The sequence below is a fragment of the Cetorhinus maximus genome, chromosome 10 (genome assembly GCF_964194155.1).
Source record: "Cetorhinus maximus chromosome 10, sCetMax3.hap1.1, whole genome shotgun sequence".
Classification (NCBI taxonomy): Eukaryota; Metazoa; Chordata; class Chondrichthyes; order Lamniformes; family Cetorhinidae; genus Cetorhinus; species Cetorhinus maximus.
The window spans coordinates 83,145,405-83,164,017 of NC_135888.1; the positions used below are offsets into that span (position 1 = coordinate 83,145,405).

An 18,613-nucleotide genomic window follows, 5' to 3' on the forward strand; every position below is an offset into this window, starting at 1 on the left:
CTGCTGACTTGGACTTGTAATGGAAAGTAACTGAGTGACAGCGCCATTGGCTGCACGCCTGCTCCAGGCTGGTCGCAGTGATTTTCCATAATAGACCAACATCAATGACAAGGGCGCCCAGTAAAAATAGGAGCTGGCTGGAGGTACTAATTTCCTAAGGTGACCCTCAGGGGTATCGTTCAGGATCACTCCCACTCATCTGAAAAGTGAAACGGCACCGAACAGCTGAGCAGCAGCTCCCCCACAGATCCGAGACATTGGTGTTATTAAAAAAAACTGCGGCATAGGCAGTTTGAGCCTGTTCTGTACACATTTGTAGAGTCCCGCCGGCCATTTGTCTCATTGTTGCCGAAATTGGCAGTTAATTTAAGTGAAAATGCAACTGATTTCATTATTGTTTCAAATGAATAGCATGACGGAGTCGGGTTTTATTTGCTGATTTAATCGGAGGTTAATTTGGAGCGTACTGCATAACTGACCCATCAGACTGTATGGTCACGCACTTTATTGCTTTGCTGTAGATTTTCGATTCCAAATCTGTTTTCACAGACTGCACGCATAATATTAAAATACATCTCGCCAAAGTTACTTAGCAATTAAATCACCGTCCTTACACCAGTGAACATTTAACTCATGGGTCTCACAAACGATTCCTTTCCACGGTTGGGGATTTAACTGTATAATAATTAATTACAAACAGTTCATTATTTTGATATAAACAAGATTAACTTCCGAGAACTTTGACTCTGCAGTACACACACGGATGAGGGGTAACACACAGAAAAAGTGATCCTTATAATTAAGGAATGTAAGATGAGTATATATACACACCTACACACATGTATATATATATATGTATGTATATATGTATAAAAGTTGTGTTCAAAGGAATGAGAGGTGCGCTTTACACACCGGATCCGGGACTTTATGTTCCCATACCAAGCTTGGAGACCATTCACTATAACGAGTGCCTGACAGAGACCGGGCTGGTGGCCAAGAACAAGCCGTGACGCGCGGCTTCCTTGTGCGACGAAGGAAACTCCCTATGGTTTCCATGGAGACACAACCAGTCATACTTTTCTGAGGAACAACTCCCCCATGTTACTTAGCAACGCTATTGAGCCACGATTAAACTAACGCCAAGGCAAATACCTTGGCTAATCTTTACTTTTGACCCAAGTACCCGGTCATGAAACATTTAGGATAGGTCCTTGGTTGAGATTTCGTCTCAGTTTTGTTTACTTGGGTTTAATTTTGCACCGTATATACTGGTGTTCCCAAAAGATTTCAGCCGAATATAGAACCTGCTGTCCTATTACGAGACGCGTTTGCCGCTTTCTCCTTTTCGGCAACAGAAAGATCAAGTTCATCAAGTTTAAAAAGTTTAGAAGCAGTCTGGTGATTCTTACTGGGGTGTATATTTTAAGCGTACATGAGCTGTAAGCAGCTGTTTGAAATCCAAATTAGGGAATGATTGTGTTAGAATACATTATTTTTTGTATTCATTTTCAGGATGTGGACTACACTTATAAGGCTGACAATTTTTGTCCATCCTTAGTTGGCCGGAGAGAGCGATGGTATAATGAAAGACTTCCTAGGTCGCTTCTAAGGATATTTAAGTGTCAACCTTTAGGACTCAAGGCACATGTAGGCCAAACCAGTAACAATGTAGGATTCCTTCCCTAATGGACATTAATGAACCGGTTGAGTTTTTTTTATAATTGCATAGTTTCATGGTCACTTTTGCCAATACTGTCTTTATATTTTGACTTTTAAACTGAATTCACTCAAATTACCATGATGCGTTTTGCGCTCACTTTCTCTGGTTTATTCGTCTAGACCTTTGAATTACTACTCCAGTAGTGGCTAAATCATCGTACCCCACTCATCAAAGGACAGTGGTTTCTCATTTCCCCTTAACCTATTCAGAAGGAATAGCTAGGAATAATTCCCCCTCCCTTCAGCTCCAAATTCAGCCTCAGTAAATGCCTGACATAGGCTAAATATGTATTCTGAATAAAATGGTACTTTAAGTAGAACTATATTTTGAAAGAACCTGTTTAAACAGGAACTGGGTAGTTGTTGTTTCTGTTATTGGTAGCAAGATTACACTATCAAAAATGTATTTTTGTACTTTACAGACAGAGCACTATGAAATTAAACTAGCTCCATGAAACATAATGAAAGGGCATGTTTAGAGCTGGACAGGGCCATGATTTCTAACTAATTGCTGCTAACAGGATTTTGAAGATGCTGGAGCAACTGGCTGGATTATGTGATATTAAAAGGTCCCCCAAATTTTTAAAAATAACCCCACTGAAACTATAGATGTTACTGAAATTAAACACCCTTGCATTACACTCACACTTGTGACAAAGGCAGCACATTCAGCAGCAGGCTGCTCCCTCAGGAATTTATCACATAAATTTCAAAGGAAACGGCACACTAACTTACCATAATATTAAGCAATGGTGGAATTGGGGGGGGTGGTGGGAAATATCAGAAAGATTGAATTTTGATTGTGGTTGTGTTTAGTAGTATGGATTCAAAGGCTCGCTTTCATGCTTTATATTAATGCTACAATTAGGAAATCCTGAAAGTTCACTAACCTCCACAGAACACTTGAATTAGACATTTGGGTGTATTTCTGCATGTTTTTTTTTACATGCTTTGTATTTAGCCATTTGTCAAAATTCCAAATGTAGTGGAGTAATACTGGACACACACAAGCTGCCAATGTCTGCTGATGCTGATTTAAGACAAATCTGTTTGGCGAGAACTCAAGGGAAAGACAGCATCTAATGTGGCAGTAAGTAAAAGCTGGAGCAGAGATCAGCTACCACATGCCTTGAAAGCCAAAGTCTTCAGGAAAAAGACTGAGAATCTTAGGGACATTGTCTGACTCTGTCATCCACGAGAACCAACATGTTATGCAAGGACCAGTTAAGCACTGGTACAACACGCTGTGACATGAAGAAAAGTTATGTAAAAAATGTTTTATTGGGTTCATACAAAATAGCTGTACAATAAACAAAATGGACATTATGTAAATAAATAATTGTATAAATTATCAAATTGACAATCAGTATGAACTGTTGTCACTTAGAGTTCAGTCAAATAAGTATAAAAAAAGTGCTAAAATGCCAGTTGTGTCCTCCCCAGACAATTTTCAGAATTGACACAGTGCATGGGTCTGGCTGAGGTATTGCAATTCTTCAAAACAATAAGCAAACTCCTGGTCTGGAAATCATCATAGATGGATTTCTGTACATTGAAAAAAAAGGATATGAACAATCTTTCAGCTTATTGTACTTGGCTTAGTCTATAAAAAAGTTACTCTTTCCAGTAGGTCAGTATGTGGGGGACGTGGTGATGGGACTCTGGAGGTAATTCAGGGAACTAGCTGCTGGGCGGACAGGCATGGAGACAGGGAAGTTAAAGACAAATCGAGTTGAAGCGCCAGAAGGGTTGTTTGATGGACTGGCAGCCTCTGTCGAACATGAAGGGGTCAATACTTGAGATTCAAACTGCAAGAGTTGTCCCATGAAGCTGAAATTGGGGGAAATGACGCTCCTGCGTTGTTTAACGAACTCGAAAGCTTCATCCAACTTCACCCGGTTTGCCCTCATGAGATAAGCCAGGCAGATGGTGGCAGATCGAGAGATGCCAGCTTGGCAGTGTACAAACACCCTACCACCAGTATTCTTCACAGAGTCTGAAAGAAACAACAGATCTGATTTAGTACCAGACACTGGATAGAAAACACCCATCATTATATATAACATGTTTCAAGTTTAGAATTTTAAAAAACCTGTTTGGTATAACTAGAAATAAGCCTTGGCTGTGTGTTTGACCAGAATGTCAAAAGATTAAGACTAATGATCTGATGAAGTGAAAACCAAATTGAAATGGATAATAATGGAGGTAGAATTCCACCTCTGTGGTAGAAGAATGTCGACGCTAAGTATTTTAACCAGTTACAGGATGCCGACAGCACAAGGAGTATGGTACAGCCTTAGAACATTGAGTCTTTAACGTTTCTCCTTGCTAAACTAAAAAGGATAATGTTTAACGATCCGAATGAAAACATGACCTTACCTATAAATTCAATAGCCTCAATGAACCAGGAGCTGATGTCCGCTTTGTGACTGTCCTCCACAGGAATGCATTTGTACTGATAATGTTCCTCAAAGTGGTTCGGGCAGTTAGCTGAGACGTTAATCAGGGCCGTGATCCCCAGGGCGTCCAGCATGTCCTTCCTTGACGCATGATAGGCACTTCCGAGGTAGAGAAAAGGGAGGATTTCGACAGGTCCACCCTACCGAGAAGAGAAAACATCCAACCCTCAGTTTTCAAATAAAATCTCATTTTAGTCATTTTAGACACTTCCTGAAGCAAACATTTCCATTAGTAGACTACTTATGGCGTCAATAAATATAGGGCAAATTTAATCATTTTACCAGGCAGTATTGACATTAACATTATCGATTTTATTTTTAAATGTTGGATAATACAACGTGCTTAACAGTGAAGCTCATCAATTATTAATTTTCCTCCCAGTTAACCTACCTGATCATATAGGGGAGTCTCGCAGGAACTGCAGCCGGACTCTGCACTGTTGAGGTTGCTGTTGGCGCTCAGAGGTAGAGATAATCCCGAAGGAGGCGAAGGCTTAGTGCAAAATTCTGGATATTCCGAGGAAAACCCATCATAACCACCTGCAATTAAAAAGAGGATGCAGAGCTGGTTAATTCTCTGTTAACTTTAGACATCAATTTCAAACTTACTGTAGTAAGTTAGTGAACTATACACACGGGTACAAGGTTCAAAAGGTAGTATATCGCATACATTCAAATGTAAAGTTATAATTCGTTTGATGATACAACCACTATCTTTTAACGCGGAGCTATAAAATCATTAGAAGTGCTTATGCTGGGGTTATATGTTTGAACAATCAAATTTCGTTCTAGGTAACGAATGGTTTGGGCAGTTTTATTGTGTATCGACGAGGAAGAGGTGTTTTTCTGACGCTCAATTTGCTTACCTCGGAGAAAAACAACCCTTGCTCCATAGGATTCTCGGCATAAGGCATTGACTGCCAGGAGTACAGTGCTGTCCTTTTTGAGCAGATCAAACTCATATGTCCTTTCATCAAATACAATAACTACAGAATAAAGACCAGACACTAAACTATTGCGAGACTCCTCGTTGGGGACAATATGTTCGAGCCCCATTGTCCCTTTCGCCCTTCGTTTAACGATGGTGCTAAACCGGACATTCAGTGAATTGACGATATGCGAAGCGTTAAAGGCGAAGAAAGATCGGCAGTCCAGCAGCAGACATTTCGATGAATCCTCCTTCAGAAGCTGCCCAAGAGTTTCATTGCTAACACTAGAGATTTCCATCATGACCATAATTGCTGATTTCCACACAATTGATTCGTAAAAAGCCAGCTCCGCGTCTTTGAGTTTTGAAAATCCTTGCTGCTTGCTTTCCCTTTGTACCCTGCTGGTTATGGGCTGCTTTCCCCCCCTTGTTCTGGCCCCCGCTGCTCCGGCTGCCTTTTTATGGGCGACTTTGTGAATGAAGGTGACGCGATGCGTGTCACGTGGTGCCGGGGTGTGACGCACTCGGCGCCTGTTGGAAGTGACACGCCTTGTCCTTGACGTGTGCCAGGGAGACACGTCACGCTTGTTTGCTGCTTAATTAGAAACAATGTGATGTAATCTCAATTTTCAAATACCAGGTGACCAGCAGCTCACAGAGTCCTCATTTCAATTGGTACAGAACACTCCGACTTTACAGATTGAAGGATTCCCATCATTTGTTCATTTCCGAAGTTGTGAAAGTTCAAAGCTAGCTGGACACTTCACTGTGAACTTCAAGCGTCGTGAAACTTCTGTAATGATTAAACTGCCGTTGTCTGGTTTACGTAATCACCTGGAGAAATGAACTTGTTTGGTCGTCACTTTTTCGTTTACTAGTTTACTTATTCACTTGGGTGCAGAGAATGCACTACCTTAACCTTTAATCTGGGCTGAAATTATAATTAAGAGGCTTAAAATCTATAATCCCTTCATTCAACGTAACTGTATTGTACTGTAAAGAACAAAGGAGGCAATGTAATAGTCATGATGCTAGTATGAAGTTACCTGGTTTCCCAGTGAAATCATTCTGACTGTATATGCGCGCATGTTCAAAGAAATCCAACCTTTCTTGAAGAGAAACTCTGGAGGAAGCCACTGTGAAGCATATAGCGTTTTCAATTTCTGTAAAACTAACTAGGATATCTCTCTTTACCATATTATAATTTGATACCAGAGTTAGATTAAAACACATTCTGATATTTCGAAGAAGTACAAATCGTTCTGAGCGGATAGTTCGATCAAGTAACGAACGTTTATTTCGACGAACAGAACAAACCCAAAATAGATATCACATGAGTCGCTGCTAAACAACATGTTGCAATAATGCGGCGAATGATCTTAATTTGAAAACGTGTGAAGTCATCTTTTCAGAATATCTGATGCAACTGCATTGCCAGTCACATATTTTAGAAGCTATCAGAAAAGAAAGACATTAGTTCAGAACTTAATAAATTGTTAAAACACCGCTGCAAGAAAGAATGTAGGTAATGACATAACATTTGTCAAGGACCGTGAATGTCTCGGATCTTTATTCGATGATAATGTTAATTGATACACGTGTTAAATACTAAAACCACACTTCGATACAAAATAACTTTTTTTTACATTGTTAATACAACTTAGCTCTGGCGAACTACAGTGAAATAGGTCTACGCACAACAGAGTGCGTATGGGTTAATTAACGATTAATTACAGCAGGACCATTTTAGGGTCAATGGTTAATTTCCTATGCATTTGTAATTTAATTAAGTATGATGTAATTTCTGACAATTGTCTCACCTGATGAAACAATCAACCCATCAAATCAGAAGACGGATGTGTTTATTGGGGGGGGGGGGGGGGACAAGAAATTATGCAATTTGTAAAATTGTAAGGTACATATTTTTGCAATTGGGCTGCTCTGATCATTTATTAACGTGGCTAGAATTTCTTGCATTCAATTTGGATAAAAAGTGAACACAATTTGGCTTCTGGTAATTCTAGCTTACATATTATGAAGTATTGGTTTATTTTTGGACTTAGGGGAGTTTGAACAGGATATTACAGGCACATGACTGAACAATCGCATTAGATTTTCAATAATGGAGCTAAACCACCTGTTACTATTTTTTAACAGTGAGAATCTAACTATTTTAGATGAATCCTTAAGATGTGTCACCAACCCAAATAAAAGAAAGTGAACATAAGTGCCCCTTTTTCAGAAGAGCACAAACGTTAAACTGCTAAATTTATCAAATTAAATCAAAATATTTTCTGTAGTAATTAAGCACTTCTGTCTTTGCAGTGCCCACTGGTCGTGGTAGGCTACAAATGTACTGGCAGACACCATGGCCTCTTTCTCCAGGGCATGCAGGTGCAGACAGCTGCAGAAGAGAGGCAGGCAGCAGAGCAACCTGAACCATTGGAGAGTGGTTAATAGTGCACATAATTAGCTTTGCTGATGTGCAGAGTGCAGCTAATTTCTTTCCTTACTGTGTTTCCTCTTACATCATGAAGCCTCATGGTACCTTGGGCACTTGAATACAACCCTCCTGCTATTTGCTAATGAAACTCTGTGGTGTGTATTAAAATTGTTTGCAGAAGCTGTCCTCGTTATACATTTTATTACTCAAATATACATAGTCCCCTATTAATGGATCTGGATCATTCTTGTTAAACTGAGGAAGCAAGTCACAATCCCATGCTTTGAGAAGCACCATTCTTCAACAGTGGAAATTTTACACTGTAAAACTGAACATGTGATTGAGTTACACGACAGTCATAAAAACAGTCATGACACCTTAAAATTGTCCATTATTTTATTGTGTATGTAATAAAGGTTGTGGAACTTGTTATGAAGTCCAGAATACATATTTTTTTTAAATTTAAGACTTAAATCTTAATTTTTCAATCCTCATACTGGCTGTGGTAGTTCATGGAGGCCTGCCTCCTCGCCTTGCCCCATGCTTACGGAGTGGTGCCCCTCAAGCTTTATATAACCAATTAACCAATGGCTTTTCTCTAATGGAGAGAGATGTTTAAGGTCCTCTGTGGACAATGGACCTTACCTCACCTCAAATCTAAATGTTGTCAAACACACATTTAAAATACAATTTAATACTGAAAATTCTCATGGAACTTTTGAGGATAATCAAATATAAGATCAGTGCAGCAGAACACTGGTAGTATATCTTTCTGAAAGCCTAAACAACTGTTTATGATTACATAAGTAAAATACTGCAGATGTTGGAAACCTGAAATAAAAACATATTGCTGGAAATAATCAGCAAATCTGACAGCATCTGTGGAGAGGAGAACACTGTTAATGTTTTTGGTTTATGACCTTTCATCCGAACTGAAAGTTAACTCTGTTTCTCTCTCCACAGAGAGGGCCCAGCTTCTTGAGTGTTGTTGGAGCTGTACTCATCATAGATAGTAGAGAGTATTCCATCACACTGCTGACTTCTGCCTTGTAAATGGTATACCCTGGTGACCTCCTTGTGGGCTTTCTGGGGAGGGGGGTGGGTCCTCCTGATTGGGCACCCTGTGCCCCATGGAGAGCTCCAATTGCATAAGGGCCACCCCTACTGAAGGACCCCACGCTGCCCTCTACATCCACCACCCCCTTTTCTGGTTCTGCCTGACCTCGGCCCCAGCGAGCCCGCTTCACCCACCTCTCTTTTGGGGCCTCCTGCAGTGCCAGCAATGTCCACCACTTCCAGGAGCATTGCTGGGATTGAAGAGCTCCAGGAAATTGCTGCGGTTGGGGTTGGAGGGGGGGGGTTTTCCCTGGCTTTCTGGTTGGTGGATGGGGCCACCACCACAGCTATTAAATTCAGGCCATCATGTACAGCTAGCACCAAGTAAAGCTAGCCTGTACTGTTTAAACCTCGCATCTAAAACAGGAGGTGCATTGTGCCTAGAGCAGTCTTTCAGGAAGTGAATCTGACCTGGGAAAGATTGGAGAATAATACAACATGAGAGAAACAGTGGGGTTCAAGGTTTTTTATATGCTGCACTGGAGGCCTTGATGGAAGAGCTGGAAAGGAGGAGGGATGTCCTGGATCTGCAGGGACTCTGAAGCCCCTCCACATCCATGCTCAGAAGACAGTGGGAGCAGATAACCATGGACATCAAAGACAGGAATCAAGCCCCAAGTGCATGGATACAGTGCCGCAAAAATTTCAATGAACTCACATGAATGGTCAAGATCTGTGAATGCATTTTTAAATGCCATAAATGACCAACTGCACCATTAACCTCAAGACTGCTCAATTCACTACACCTCTACAAATAATCTCTATCAATCATGATGAGTCAAACTTGACTCTCCTATGCTCCACCATACCCTCACATGCTTAGCACTGCTGCAAGCTTCACACACACATCTCACAACTTGAACACAATGCCAGCTATTCACCCATATCAGCAATGACATTCATACAGATTGTACCACACTCATTGACACTTTTCCCTCTCTCTTGCAGGACAAGGTGACACACAACTGGAGCTGTAAGAGCTAACTAGGAGAGGGCAGACACAACCATAGACCTTAACCCCCATGGAGGAGCCAGTGCTGGTCATGATTTGGAAGCCATTGCTGCGGCATGGCTGAAATCATTGAAAATGACTATCTTCATACCTAATCTCCTTTGCATATCTGACTTCATCCTCATTCAACACTCTCTTTTGATTTACAAGCTGGAGATGTTGTAGGAGTGCACCTCTTTCTTCCACACCACCTTCCCCAACCACAGCCTTATAATTCTGCCTGTCTCCTTGAAATGCAATCTGGCCAGGCAATGGATGAACAGTATGAAGAGAGTGGTGAGGAAGATACATCATCATTTGATTTCAAAATTGCAGCCACCGATTCAGAAACTGACATTGCGCATAATTTATAGTATAGTATACTGATGGATCTGCACATGGTCAGCCATCAGGCAGGAGTGGCCTAAAGCCAAATCAGGGGGAAAGAATAGTCAGAGGTCAAGATTGCAAATTAGTTCTGCTGCAGAGAACTCAGATGAGCACTTCAACGTATAGAAAATGGTGAAGCCTGGTGCATTGGCAAGCTTGCCAGAAAACCCGCAGTCATTGTCAAGAAGGATTCCAGCACCAACTAGGCACAGGGCTGAAAACTATACAAAACCTGAAATCTATACAATTAGTGTCAAAAAATATGAAATTTGAGTAGAACTATTTTTATCTTAGTTTTGTTTTATTAGAAATTCAGTTAAATAATGCAGATATAGAATATGGCAGGTAATGTAGGATGTTATGAGACTGTAATGGACACAGGATATACATTTATTTCAGCAAGTAGTAAAATAAAAAACCCAATATTACTGAAATTCTAATCATCTGGTACATTTGGAGGAAGGTGCTGCTCAGAGAGTCCCTTGGGTGCTGATGAACAAAAGATGACCTAAAATGTAAAATTACCTCCATGAACACCACGTGTGCATACTCATAAAGAGGAACAATGTGAGGTGCATTTCAAAATGTATTACATCACAGGATTCAAATAACAATATAATTAAAACCATTTTTAGTTTTCCTTTAGTGATACATCATTTCTCAACCAAGCAACACGCTACCATATAACCAATTGCAACTACAGAAGTGTGAAGAGTATTAAAGGAACAAGATGTATTTTTGGCGAAGATTGCAAGATACTGGTTTAAGGGGAATCTAGTTAGGGGGGGAGACAGTAGAATAGAGAGGGCACAAAAGACATGAATACCTGGCTCAGGAGGTGGTTGATAGGAGAGGGGACAGGTGGGGAATGGAAAAGAATAGACGGTAACGAATGGATAGTTGGGTGGGATGTGGTTGGGATGAAGGGAAAGCGAGGGGTCAGGCACAGGGGGCTTGGGGTGGGAGATGGTTTGGGAAATAATGGAGGACCATGCTATATCTGCCCTAGTGCAAATGAGGAAGATAATGGAGAGACTATCCTAGAAAGATGTGAAATGGAATTAAGATGGGGTGGAAGTTCACAGCTCCAATCCAGCAGAATTTAAAGTTGATTCCCAGCACTAAGCTAAACAAATAGCCATTTGGTTTTAAAGTGGTTATAGGATTAAAAACAAATGATAGTGCTCAACACCCATTTAAACAAATGCTGTTTCTTGGTGCCAGGCAGCAGGGGAGGGAGGGGAGCTGCAACAGTGATAGGAAACTAATGTAGGGAGCTGGACTGCAAGATGAGCTTAAAGAAAAGCGCAGAAGCCATGCTCACCTAGCTGAAGAATGCAATTAATAATGTGGATATAAGAGTCATGGCAGAGGAGCAAGAAGTGTGGTTTACATGGGGCAGGTAAGTGTGCACGTTTGCATGTGTGAAGGAAAGAACAAATGGAGGTGTCGTACCAGAAGCTGTAGTTCTAGGGATGGTATGCTGGAGAAACCATGAGGGCAGAAGCCATGAAGCAAGGAGGGGAGTGACTCGGAGGGGGCAAGATGTCTGTAGGCTCTGACAGAGTGGGGCAAAGAAGAGCATGGTGCAGGCATGAGGGGTGAACTGAAAGCAGAATAGGAGAACAACAAAGTAAGCACATTAAAAATAAAGAAAAAAAGAGGTGAATTGAAAGCAAAAATTGAAAATGCAGAAATGCAGGTAAACAGCAAAGAACTAGGAGACAAAGTTCAGAAACATATGGGACAGAGTCCACCTGGTATGGAACTAATTTGGGACAGCTACTTGTTTACTTAGCTTTCTGTATTATGAAACTCTGATAATATTTGACAATTAAATAGGATTACCCATTATAAATGTTTATACAGATAGTGTGCATTGTAAATGTTGATGTAAACACATTACAATAACAACAAAAAACATCTTTCACTTATATAGCTAATGTCCCAAGGCACTTCTCAGAAATGTTATCAATTAAGCTTTTACTCCGAGCTAGGTAAGGACACATGAAGGCGGGTGACCAAAAAGTTAGCCAAAGACGTAGATTTTAAGGAGCATCTTAAGAGAGGAAAGAGAGCTAATCAGATGGAGAAATTTCGGAACGAATTCCAGAGTTTAGCACTTCGGAAGATGAAGGAACAGCTGCCAATGGTGGAGCAATTACAATCAGGGATACACAAGAGGCCAGAAATGGAGGAGTGCAGAGATCTAAAGGGCTGTGGGGCTAGAGAAGATTATAGAGATGGAAATAGGTGAAGGTAGAAAGGGTTTTAAAAAAATTATGAGAGCTTTAAAAGAAAGGCTTTGCTCAACAGGGAACCAATATAGATCAGCGAGAAAAGGGGTGATGAGAGATCAGATTGATCAGAGGAGAGATTTCGATGAGCTTAAATTTCTGGAGGGAATGGTGTTTGTCATATATACTACTTTAAAAATACAGTGGCAGGGTACTCAGTGGTCATGGTCAGTTGCAGTTCTTATGAAAACAGGTTAGGATAAACGGAGATGCCGACCTATCAGCATCTAGGGCCGATGAGGTCACTGGCAATCCAGGAGTTCTAGGAGAATAGAGTATTTGAACAGTGATATCCCAGACTGCAAGCATTATGCATCAGAAAGTATTGAGAATGTATCTAGGCGGTTGTGTTCAATAAGATTGGGGCCTTGGATGTGGTGGAGCTTGATATAGAGCAGGATTGAGGAGTGATTTTGAAACATTGAGCATTGTTGGGCTCTAGTAGAATTGGGGTGAGAGTTTGGAGCAAGATTTAACTTGTTTTGTGGGGAAGAGCACAGGTGAAGGAGATTCAAACTGCCACTGTTGTTTTGAATTAGCAGGCCCCAGCTGCCCACATGCCCTTTAAACAGGTTTCTCAGCTTGCCCTGCCATCTTCAAACCCTTGTGTACGTACACCCCTAGTACCTAAATCGTACCTATTAGTTTACATTGCTTCTTGTCATTCTTCCTACCAAAATTAATCACTTCACACATCTGTGTTAAATTTCATCTGCCTCATGTTTGCCCATTTCACCAGTCTATCTTTGTCTTCACGAGCCAAAACAGAAAATGCTGGAAAAACTCAATGGGTCTGATAGCATCTGTGGAGGGAGAAAAAAAACATAGTTAATGTTTCGAGTCTGTATGGCCCCCATACAGACTCGAAACGTTAACTTTGTTTTCTTTTCTCTCCACAGATGCTGTCAGACCCGCTGAGTTTTTCCAGCATTTTCTGTTTTTGTTTCAGATTTCCAGCATCCGCAGTATTTTGCTTTTATCTTTGTCTTCATGAGGTCTGTTATTATCTTATTCATTGTTAACTACATTCCCAAATTTACTGTCATTTGAGAATTTTGAAATTATGCCCTTGCCCTTATATGGAGGTCATAAATATACAAATATACAAAGATCCACGATCACAACAACAAAGCATGGGAACACCAATGCACACTTCCCTCAGTATGAAAACCCACCGCTCACCAGTACTCGCCGCTTTCTGTCTCTTCACCAATTTTGTATTCACACAGCTACTTCACCCTTAATCCCATAGGTTTCAAGTTTGGAACAAGTCTATTATGTGGTACTTTACCAAATGTCTTTTGAATGTCCATACACACAACATCAACCTCACTTTCATTATCCTTTACCTTACTCTTTCAAATAACTCAACCAAGCTTGTCAAACACGACTTGCCTTTAACAAATCCATGCCAGCTTTTAAAAACCACCTGAAAAATGGTTGCCAATAACATCATTGTTCCACTGATTATCTCATTACCCAAATGGCTATTGTACGGATAAATGTAACAAAACATAAAGAGAAAAACTATTAAATCAGAGGAAAAGTGCTTCATTGGAAAATGAGTCAGCTCTTGACCAATCAGAGCTATGACAGCAATTTAAAACAAAATTGCTAGTTTATGATACCACTCCTGATATGAGCCAGCAATTCCTGAGAGAGTATATCAGATTTGGTGGATAAAGGCAGGGTTCGACAAAGCGTTGTCCTGATTGGGCATGTCATGACTATCCATATCTGCCAGCGTAGTAATGCAAAGTCATTGCACTGATGTTGTATCAGCAAAATTTGGTTTCAAGGGCTGCTTTTTCAATGAATAAGGATGACCCTGGAGCCCTTTAAAGATTGCTGCCGGGACCTGATTCCTGGATTCCCCACCCCATTGTGGGGTTTCCAATTTTCAGGGAGTGCCTTTAAAGGGTGCGGGCTGGTTTGGGTCATGAGCCTGCACTCTACATTCCCGACCTGGCTGGCCCCATTGCCTAGTCCTCTACAATTTTCATGGAGTCAGGCCAGGTTCTCATTGAGTCATGGTTCACAGCACCTCAATCATGAACCCTAGTCTGCATGAGAGGGCTTTTGAAAAGGTCAGTTCAAAACGTCTTCCTTATGCTCCATGCCAAGGTATGCCCCCTAAACAACCTCTATGGTCCTTCACGCCGTCCATCTCAAACTCTGCCCTGCAAACAACTCCCATGACCCCTCAATCCCCTATGCAAAGCTCTGCCCCCCAGGGCCTGGGAGAGGGGGGAGCGGATGGTGCCAAACACTGGGGCCCATGGTAGGGGGACCCGGGCTCGGTGTTTTAAACAAAATTTCCTGTCCTCCACACTGAGCAGCCGGAGCCGCAGACTGGCTTAAACGAAATCGGAACCAGCGAGTTCTGATCTTTGTAAACCTGGCCTGTCAGTGTCAGTGTCAATTTCGCTGAGATATTGCATTGCTGCTTCCAACCTTCGGGCAGCTTTGTGGGTCCGTTCGTTTTTTTGAAAAGCTCACCAGAAAACCGAAGCTGCCCGAAGGTCAACAGCAGCCAGCTGGTCAGGAGAGAGCTCTTGCTTGAAAATTGGTAAGTGAAATCCCTGCAATTTTAGAACCAATTGAAAACTGTGTGTGTGTGTGTGTGTTTTTGTGTGTGGGGTGGGTGGGGCAGCAGTTGGAAGGGGTGGGAGAGGGGGGTTGGAGGAAGGTTGTGGAGGAGTTGGGGAGAGGGGTTGGGGGAGGTTAGGGGGGTGGTTGGGAGGGAAGGTGGGGGGGAGGTAAGGGACGATTGGGGAAGATTGGAGTGGGGTTTGGGGTGTTAGAGGGAGGTTGGAGGGGTGGGTGTTGGGGGGCAGGTTTGTGGGGGGAAATTAGGGGAGTTTAGCTGCAGAGTTGAGTTGTTTTGTAAATGTAGTGATTTCTTTGTAGCCACTTTCCTAACATCAGTCGTTGGCTCTGTGATTATTTATCCTTAGAGAATCAGCATTGGGCCTCCAATTTCACCATTGCTACTGTCACTCTGATTACTGCATGTGTAATGAAAGAAAGACAAACCTACATTTATATAACACCTTTCACAATGTCCCAAATCACTTTACAGCCAATTAAATACTTTTGAGTTGTAGTCACTGGTATAATATAGGCATGTTATCAAATAGTGGAGCAGGCTTGAGGGGCTGAATGGCCTACTCCTGCTCATAATACGTATGTTCATATGCCATTCTGAGATGGATGAGATGAACTGCACTAGATGGCCCTTGTCATCGATAAACCATGGCTAGAGTCCTGTTTGTTTTGTTGCTAATGAAAGTTTACTGTGAGCAGGCTTTGTGGTGTGAAATTGCTAGGAGAGCAGTGCCTAATAGGCTTATAGTGAATCAGTAACCTGTTTTACACTGCACATGATTCTCAAGAGTCTTTTCCATTGACTTCAATCTTATCCTTTTGTCTACTTACTTATCATCCCGCCCTATCTTGGTACTTTTTATGAATTTTTGAGGTATTGAAATATCGTGATAAAGTTGTGTTGCACAGTCAATATCAAAATATATTGTAGTGAGAAGCAGTGATCAGCAGAGTCTTCAGTCTTGTTCATGAAGAAAAAAGCAGTTACAATTGTAAATAATTAAGTTTTTGTGCTCTGGCCTCTTAAAAGTTGTGTTGCACAGAGACACCTGAGGGCCCTGCTTCTCACTGACAGTGAAAACTTATGTTATTCAATCATTCCACTTTGTTGCTCAGGAGTCATTTCATCTTTCTACTCTGTAGGATTATTGATAAAATAGAATCCAATTACATCCCTTATATGAAATAATTATTTTGAATAATATCATGCACCCAGGCAGAAGGAAGTCTTTGTCTACTTCTACAGAATTTAAAAGATCTTGCGCAGTTCATCTTGGTTACAAGTATTGACTCTTTCCCCCAAATATGATTCTACTGTCACCATGTCCACATGGTGCAATGTGCAGAACATGTTAATGAGAGTTGAGGCAGGGACTGAAATCAGTGTTATCATCTGCACATTGCTATAAATAACTAATGGGATATTTTCCTGTCAAATTAACAATATTGTATAATGCCGATCAAGTAAAATTTGTGCTCTCTGGTTTAACATTCATGGTGCAATCACCTATAAGGCACACAAAAACTAACACTGCATTATATCGTTGCTGTCCTGAGTATTAATGACCCATGCTGCATATATATTGGATGATATTTGTAACCAGATGCCAACAACAGGTGTCATAATTTTACTAGGACCTTTCTGTGATTGTTTGGTAAATTGATTGGTGAATCTTGAAAGGGGAAAATATCATGCATGATTGAGGGGGAGGGTTAAAGTGGAGTGGGGGTAGGAATAAGCGGCCTGGGAACAGGAGAAACACCAGAGCCTATATTTTCTCTCCTCGGCCCTGGTGCCCCCCCCACCCCTCCATACAACACCTAGGTTCCCTCATACCCTCTATACCAAGCTATGCTGCTCCACTACCACCCCATGGCTCCTCATGCCTTCAAGTCAGGTTGTGGCACTTCTATTGTGGCACTTCCATCAACCACTATACACTGTATTGAACCAATAAACCCTATAGTGACAGTCGTATGTGTTAAAAAATTCTTTAAAAAAGTTATTCATTCATAACTTTCCAGTATGTTTAAAAAAAGTAGTTTTACTTAGTAGGGGGCAATAAAAATGTCAATCAGCCAGACCCTTTAAAGTTTCAATAGCTGAAACTACGAGAACTTTAAACCTCTTAACCTTGTGTAAATAAGATTGTGAAATTGACAGCAGGGATCAGCAAGTCAGAGCTGTCAATCAAGCAATGTTTTTTTCTAGGGCTCAGGTGTTTTGTTACTCTAATAGATGCCTGGGCTCTCAGCCCACAGTATATAATGAGGCTTGGCTGAGGGCCCAGGAATTCATTACTCTGTTGAACAACAAGTGCTTGCAGTTTCTGCTATAGTGTATAGTGAGACCAAGGGCAAGGAAGTGCCACAGCTTGGCATAATGGTTATATGGGGCCATGGGGGTGGGCCAAGGGGCATAGCTTGGCATGGGGGCATGAGGGGATGATAAGAGGTGGGTGGGGAGATGAGGTGGCATGGATGGGGCATGGGGAATGTATGGTGGGGTGAGGGCTGCAGGGCCTTTGTGTTTTTATTTTAACTGGGACTCAGGTTTTCACTATGATAGAGAGGCTTTCTGTCATGGTGAAAATAATGGAAATGCTCAAAAATTTAAGTCGGACCCCTGAAAACAGCACTTCCCAATTTTGCAGGGGTGGGATTGGGGGTGGGGCCTTTTCATACATGCACGGTTTACAGAAACAGCTGGCCATTTAAATCATCAGCTGTCTCTACTGAAATGGGATCTTGGTAGGCCAGGAATGTGGAACCCGATGTGTGCAGATTAGACCACATAAGAGGTCTGAACTTGGTGGATTTGTTTGGATAGCCAGGGTACCGCTTTGGAGAGGTAAGGTACCCCTTTGGATGTGGTCCAGGGACAGTTTTGGAGGAGGTCAGGTTCCTTAGCATGAGTTTGAGTAAAAGTGCAAAAACGCATTATTGTCAAGCTCATTGGGACTGTCAACAGATCTTTCAAAATCAACTGTCAAAACTGTCAGAAGCAACTATCAAATGGAGCTGTCAAAATGTCCTTGCATTTGAAAGCCCTGCCTTTTAAATCTTTGAAAACAATGTCTGGAGTCTTAAATAAATGATTGCTTGCTATTTCTCTCTGTCTGTTGACATAAGCCTGAGGGTTTTCATGACTGGATTAGTTCCACATGGCTGATTTCACAACCATTCATTATCACAGTAGGGTGCCTGCTGTTTCACAGTTTCATTGACAGCTACAAGTGGTTATAGACTTTATGATGTATGACTATAAATTCCAATGCTTGTTGATATAAGGAATTGTGCACTTGAATGAAATGTTTGTCATAAGGCTTTATTTAGTTGAAGGAATGTAAATGTCGTAAATGAGTTTTCTATGACTGAGTGTTTTATCAATATAGTGATGTCTGCAATAGACGCTTAGAAATTTATTTTATCTCATTCCTGCGTGGGTCCTGAGGTCTGCCCATGGTGGATCTTAGATGAGTTGGCCTGGTAGGTGGTGGGTGAGGGGGAATGGGTTGTCATAAGTTGGAAGTAAGTTGGCATAGGGGCTATAAGGGACCATGGTGGGTGGGTGGAGGAGCATCAGTTGGCATGGATGGGGAATTAGGACTGGAGGGATGTTTTTATTTTTGAAGTTTCGGCATAGTGCAGGAGCCCGGGGGC

The 18,613-nt window shown here is 41.5% G+C and overlaps 1 protein-coding gene across 1 annotated transcript; it reads right to left on the bottom strand.

Moving 5' to 3' along the window:
• Positions 1-2,988: 2,988 nt before the first annotated feature.
• On the bottom strand, positions 2,989-5,558 carry dusp1 (dual specificity phosphatase 1). Its single transcript, XM_078550699.1, has 4 exons — positions 5,045-5,558; positions 4,570-4,718; positions 4,099-4,318; positions 2,989-3,715 (listed from the first exon to the last, which is right to left on the bottom strand). Exons 1-4 carry the CDS (start codon positions 5,412-5,414, stop codon positions 3,351-3,353), a joined length of 1,104 nt encoding a protein of 367 aa, XP_078406825.1. The 5' UTR covers positions 5,415-5,558; the 3' UTR covers positions 2,989-3,350.
• Between the last annotated feature and the right edge of the window lie 13,055 nt (positions 5,559-18,613).

Coding starts and splice junctions, on each gene's coding strand:
- dusp1 (XM_078550699.1), bottom strand. CDS start 5,414: ATGGTCATGATGGAAATCTCTAGTGTTAGCAATGAAACTCTTGGGCAG. Junction 4,719..5,044: donor AAGGGTTGTTTTTCTCCGAG/GTAAGCAAATTG, acceptor TTTTAATTGCAG/GTGGTTATGATGGGTTTTCC. Junction 3,716..4,098: donor TGAGGCTATTGAATTTATAG/GTAAGGTCATGT, acceptor TGTTTCTTTCAG/ACTCTGTGAAGAATACTGGT.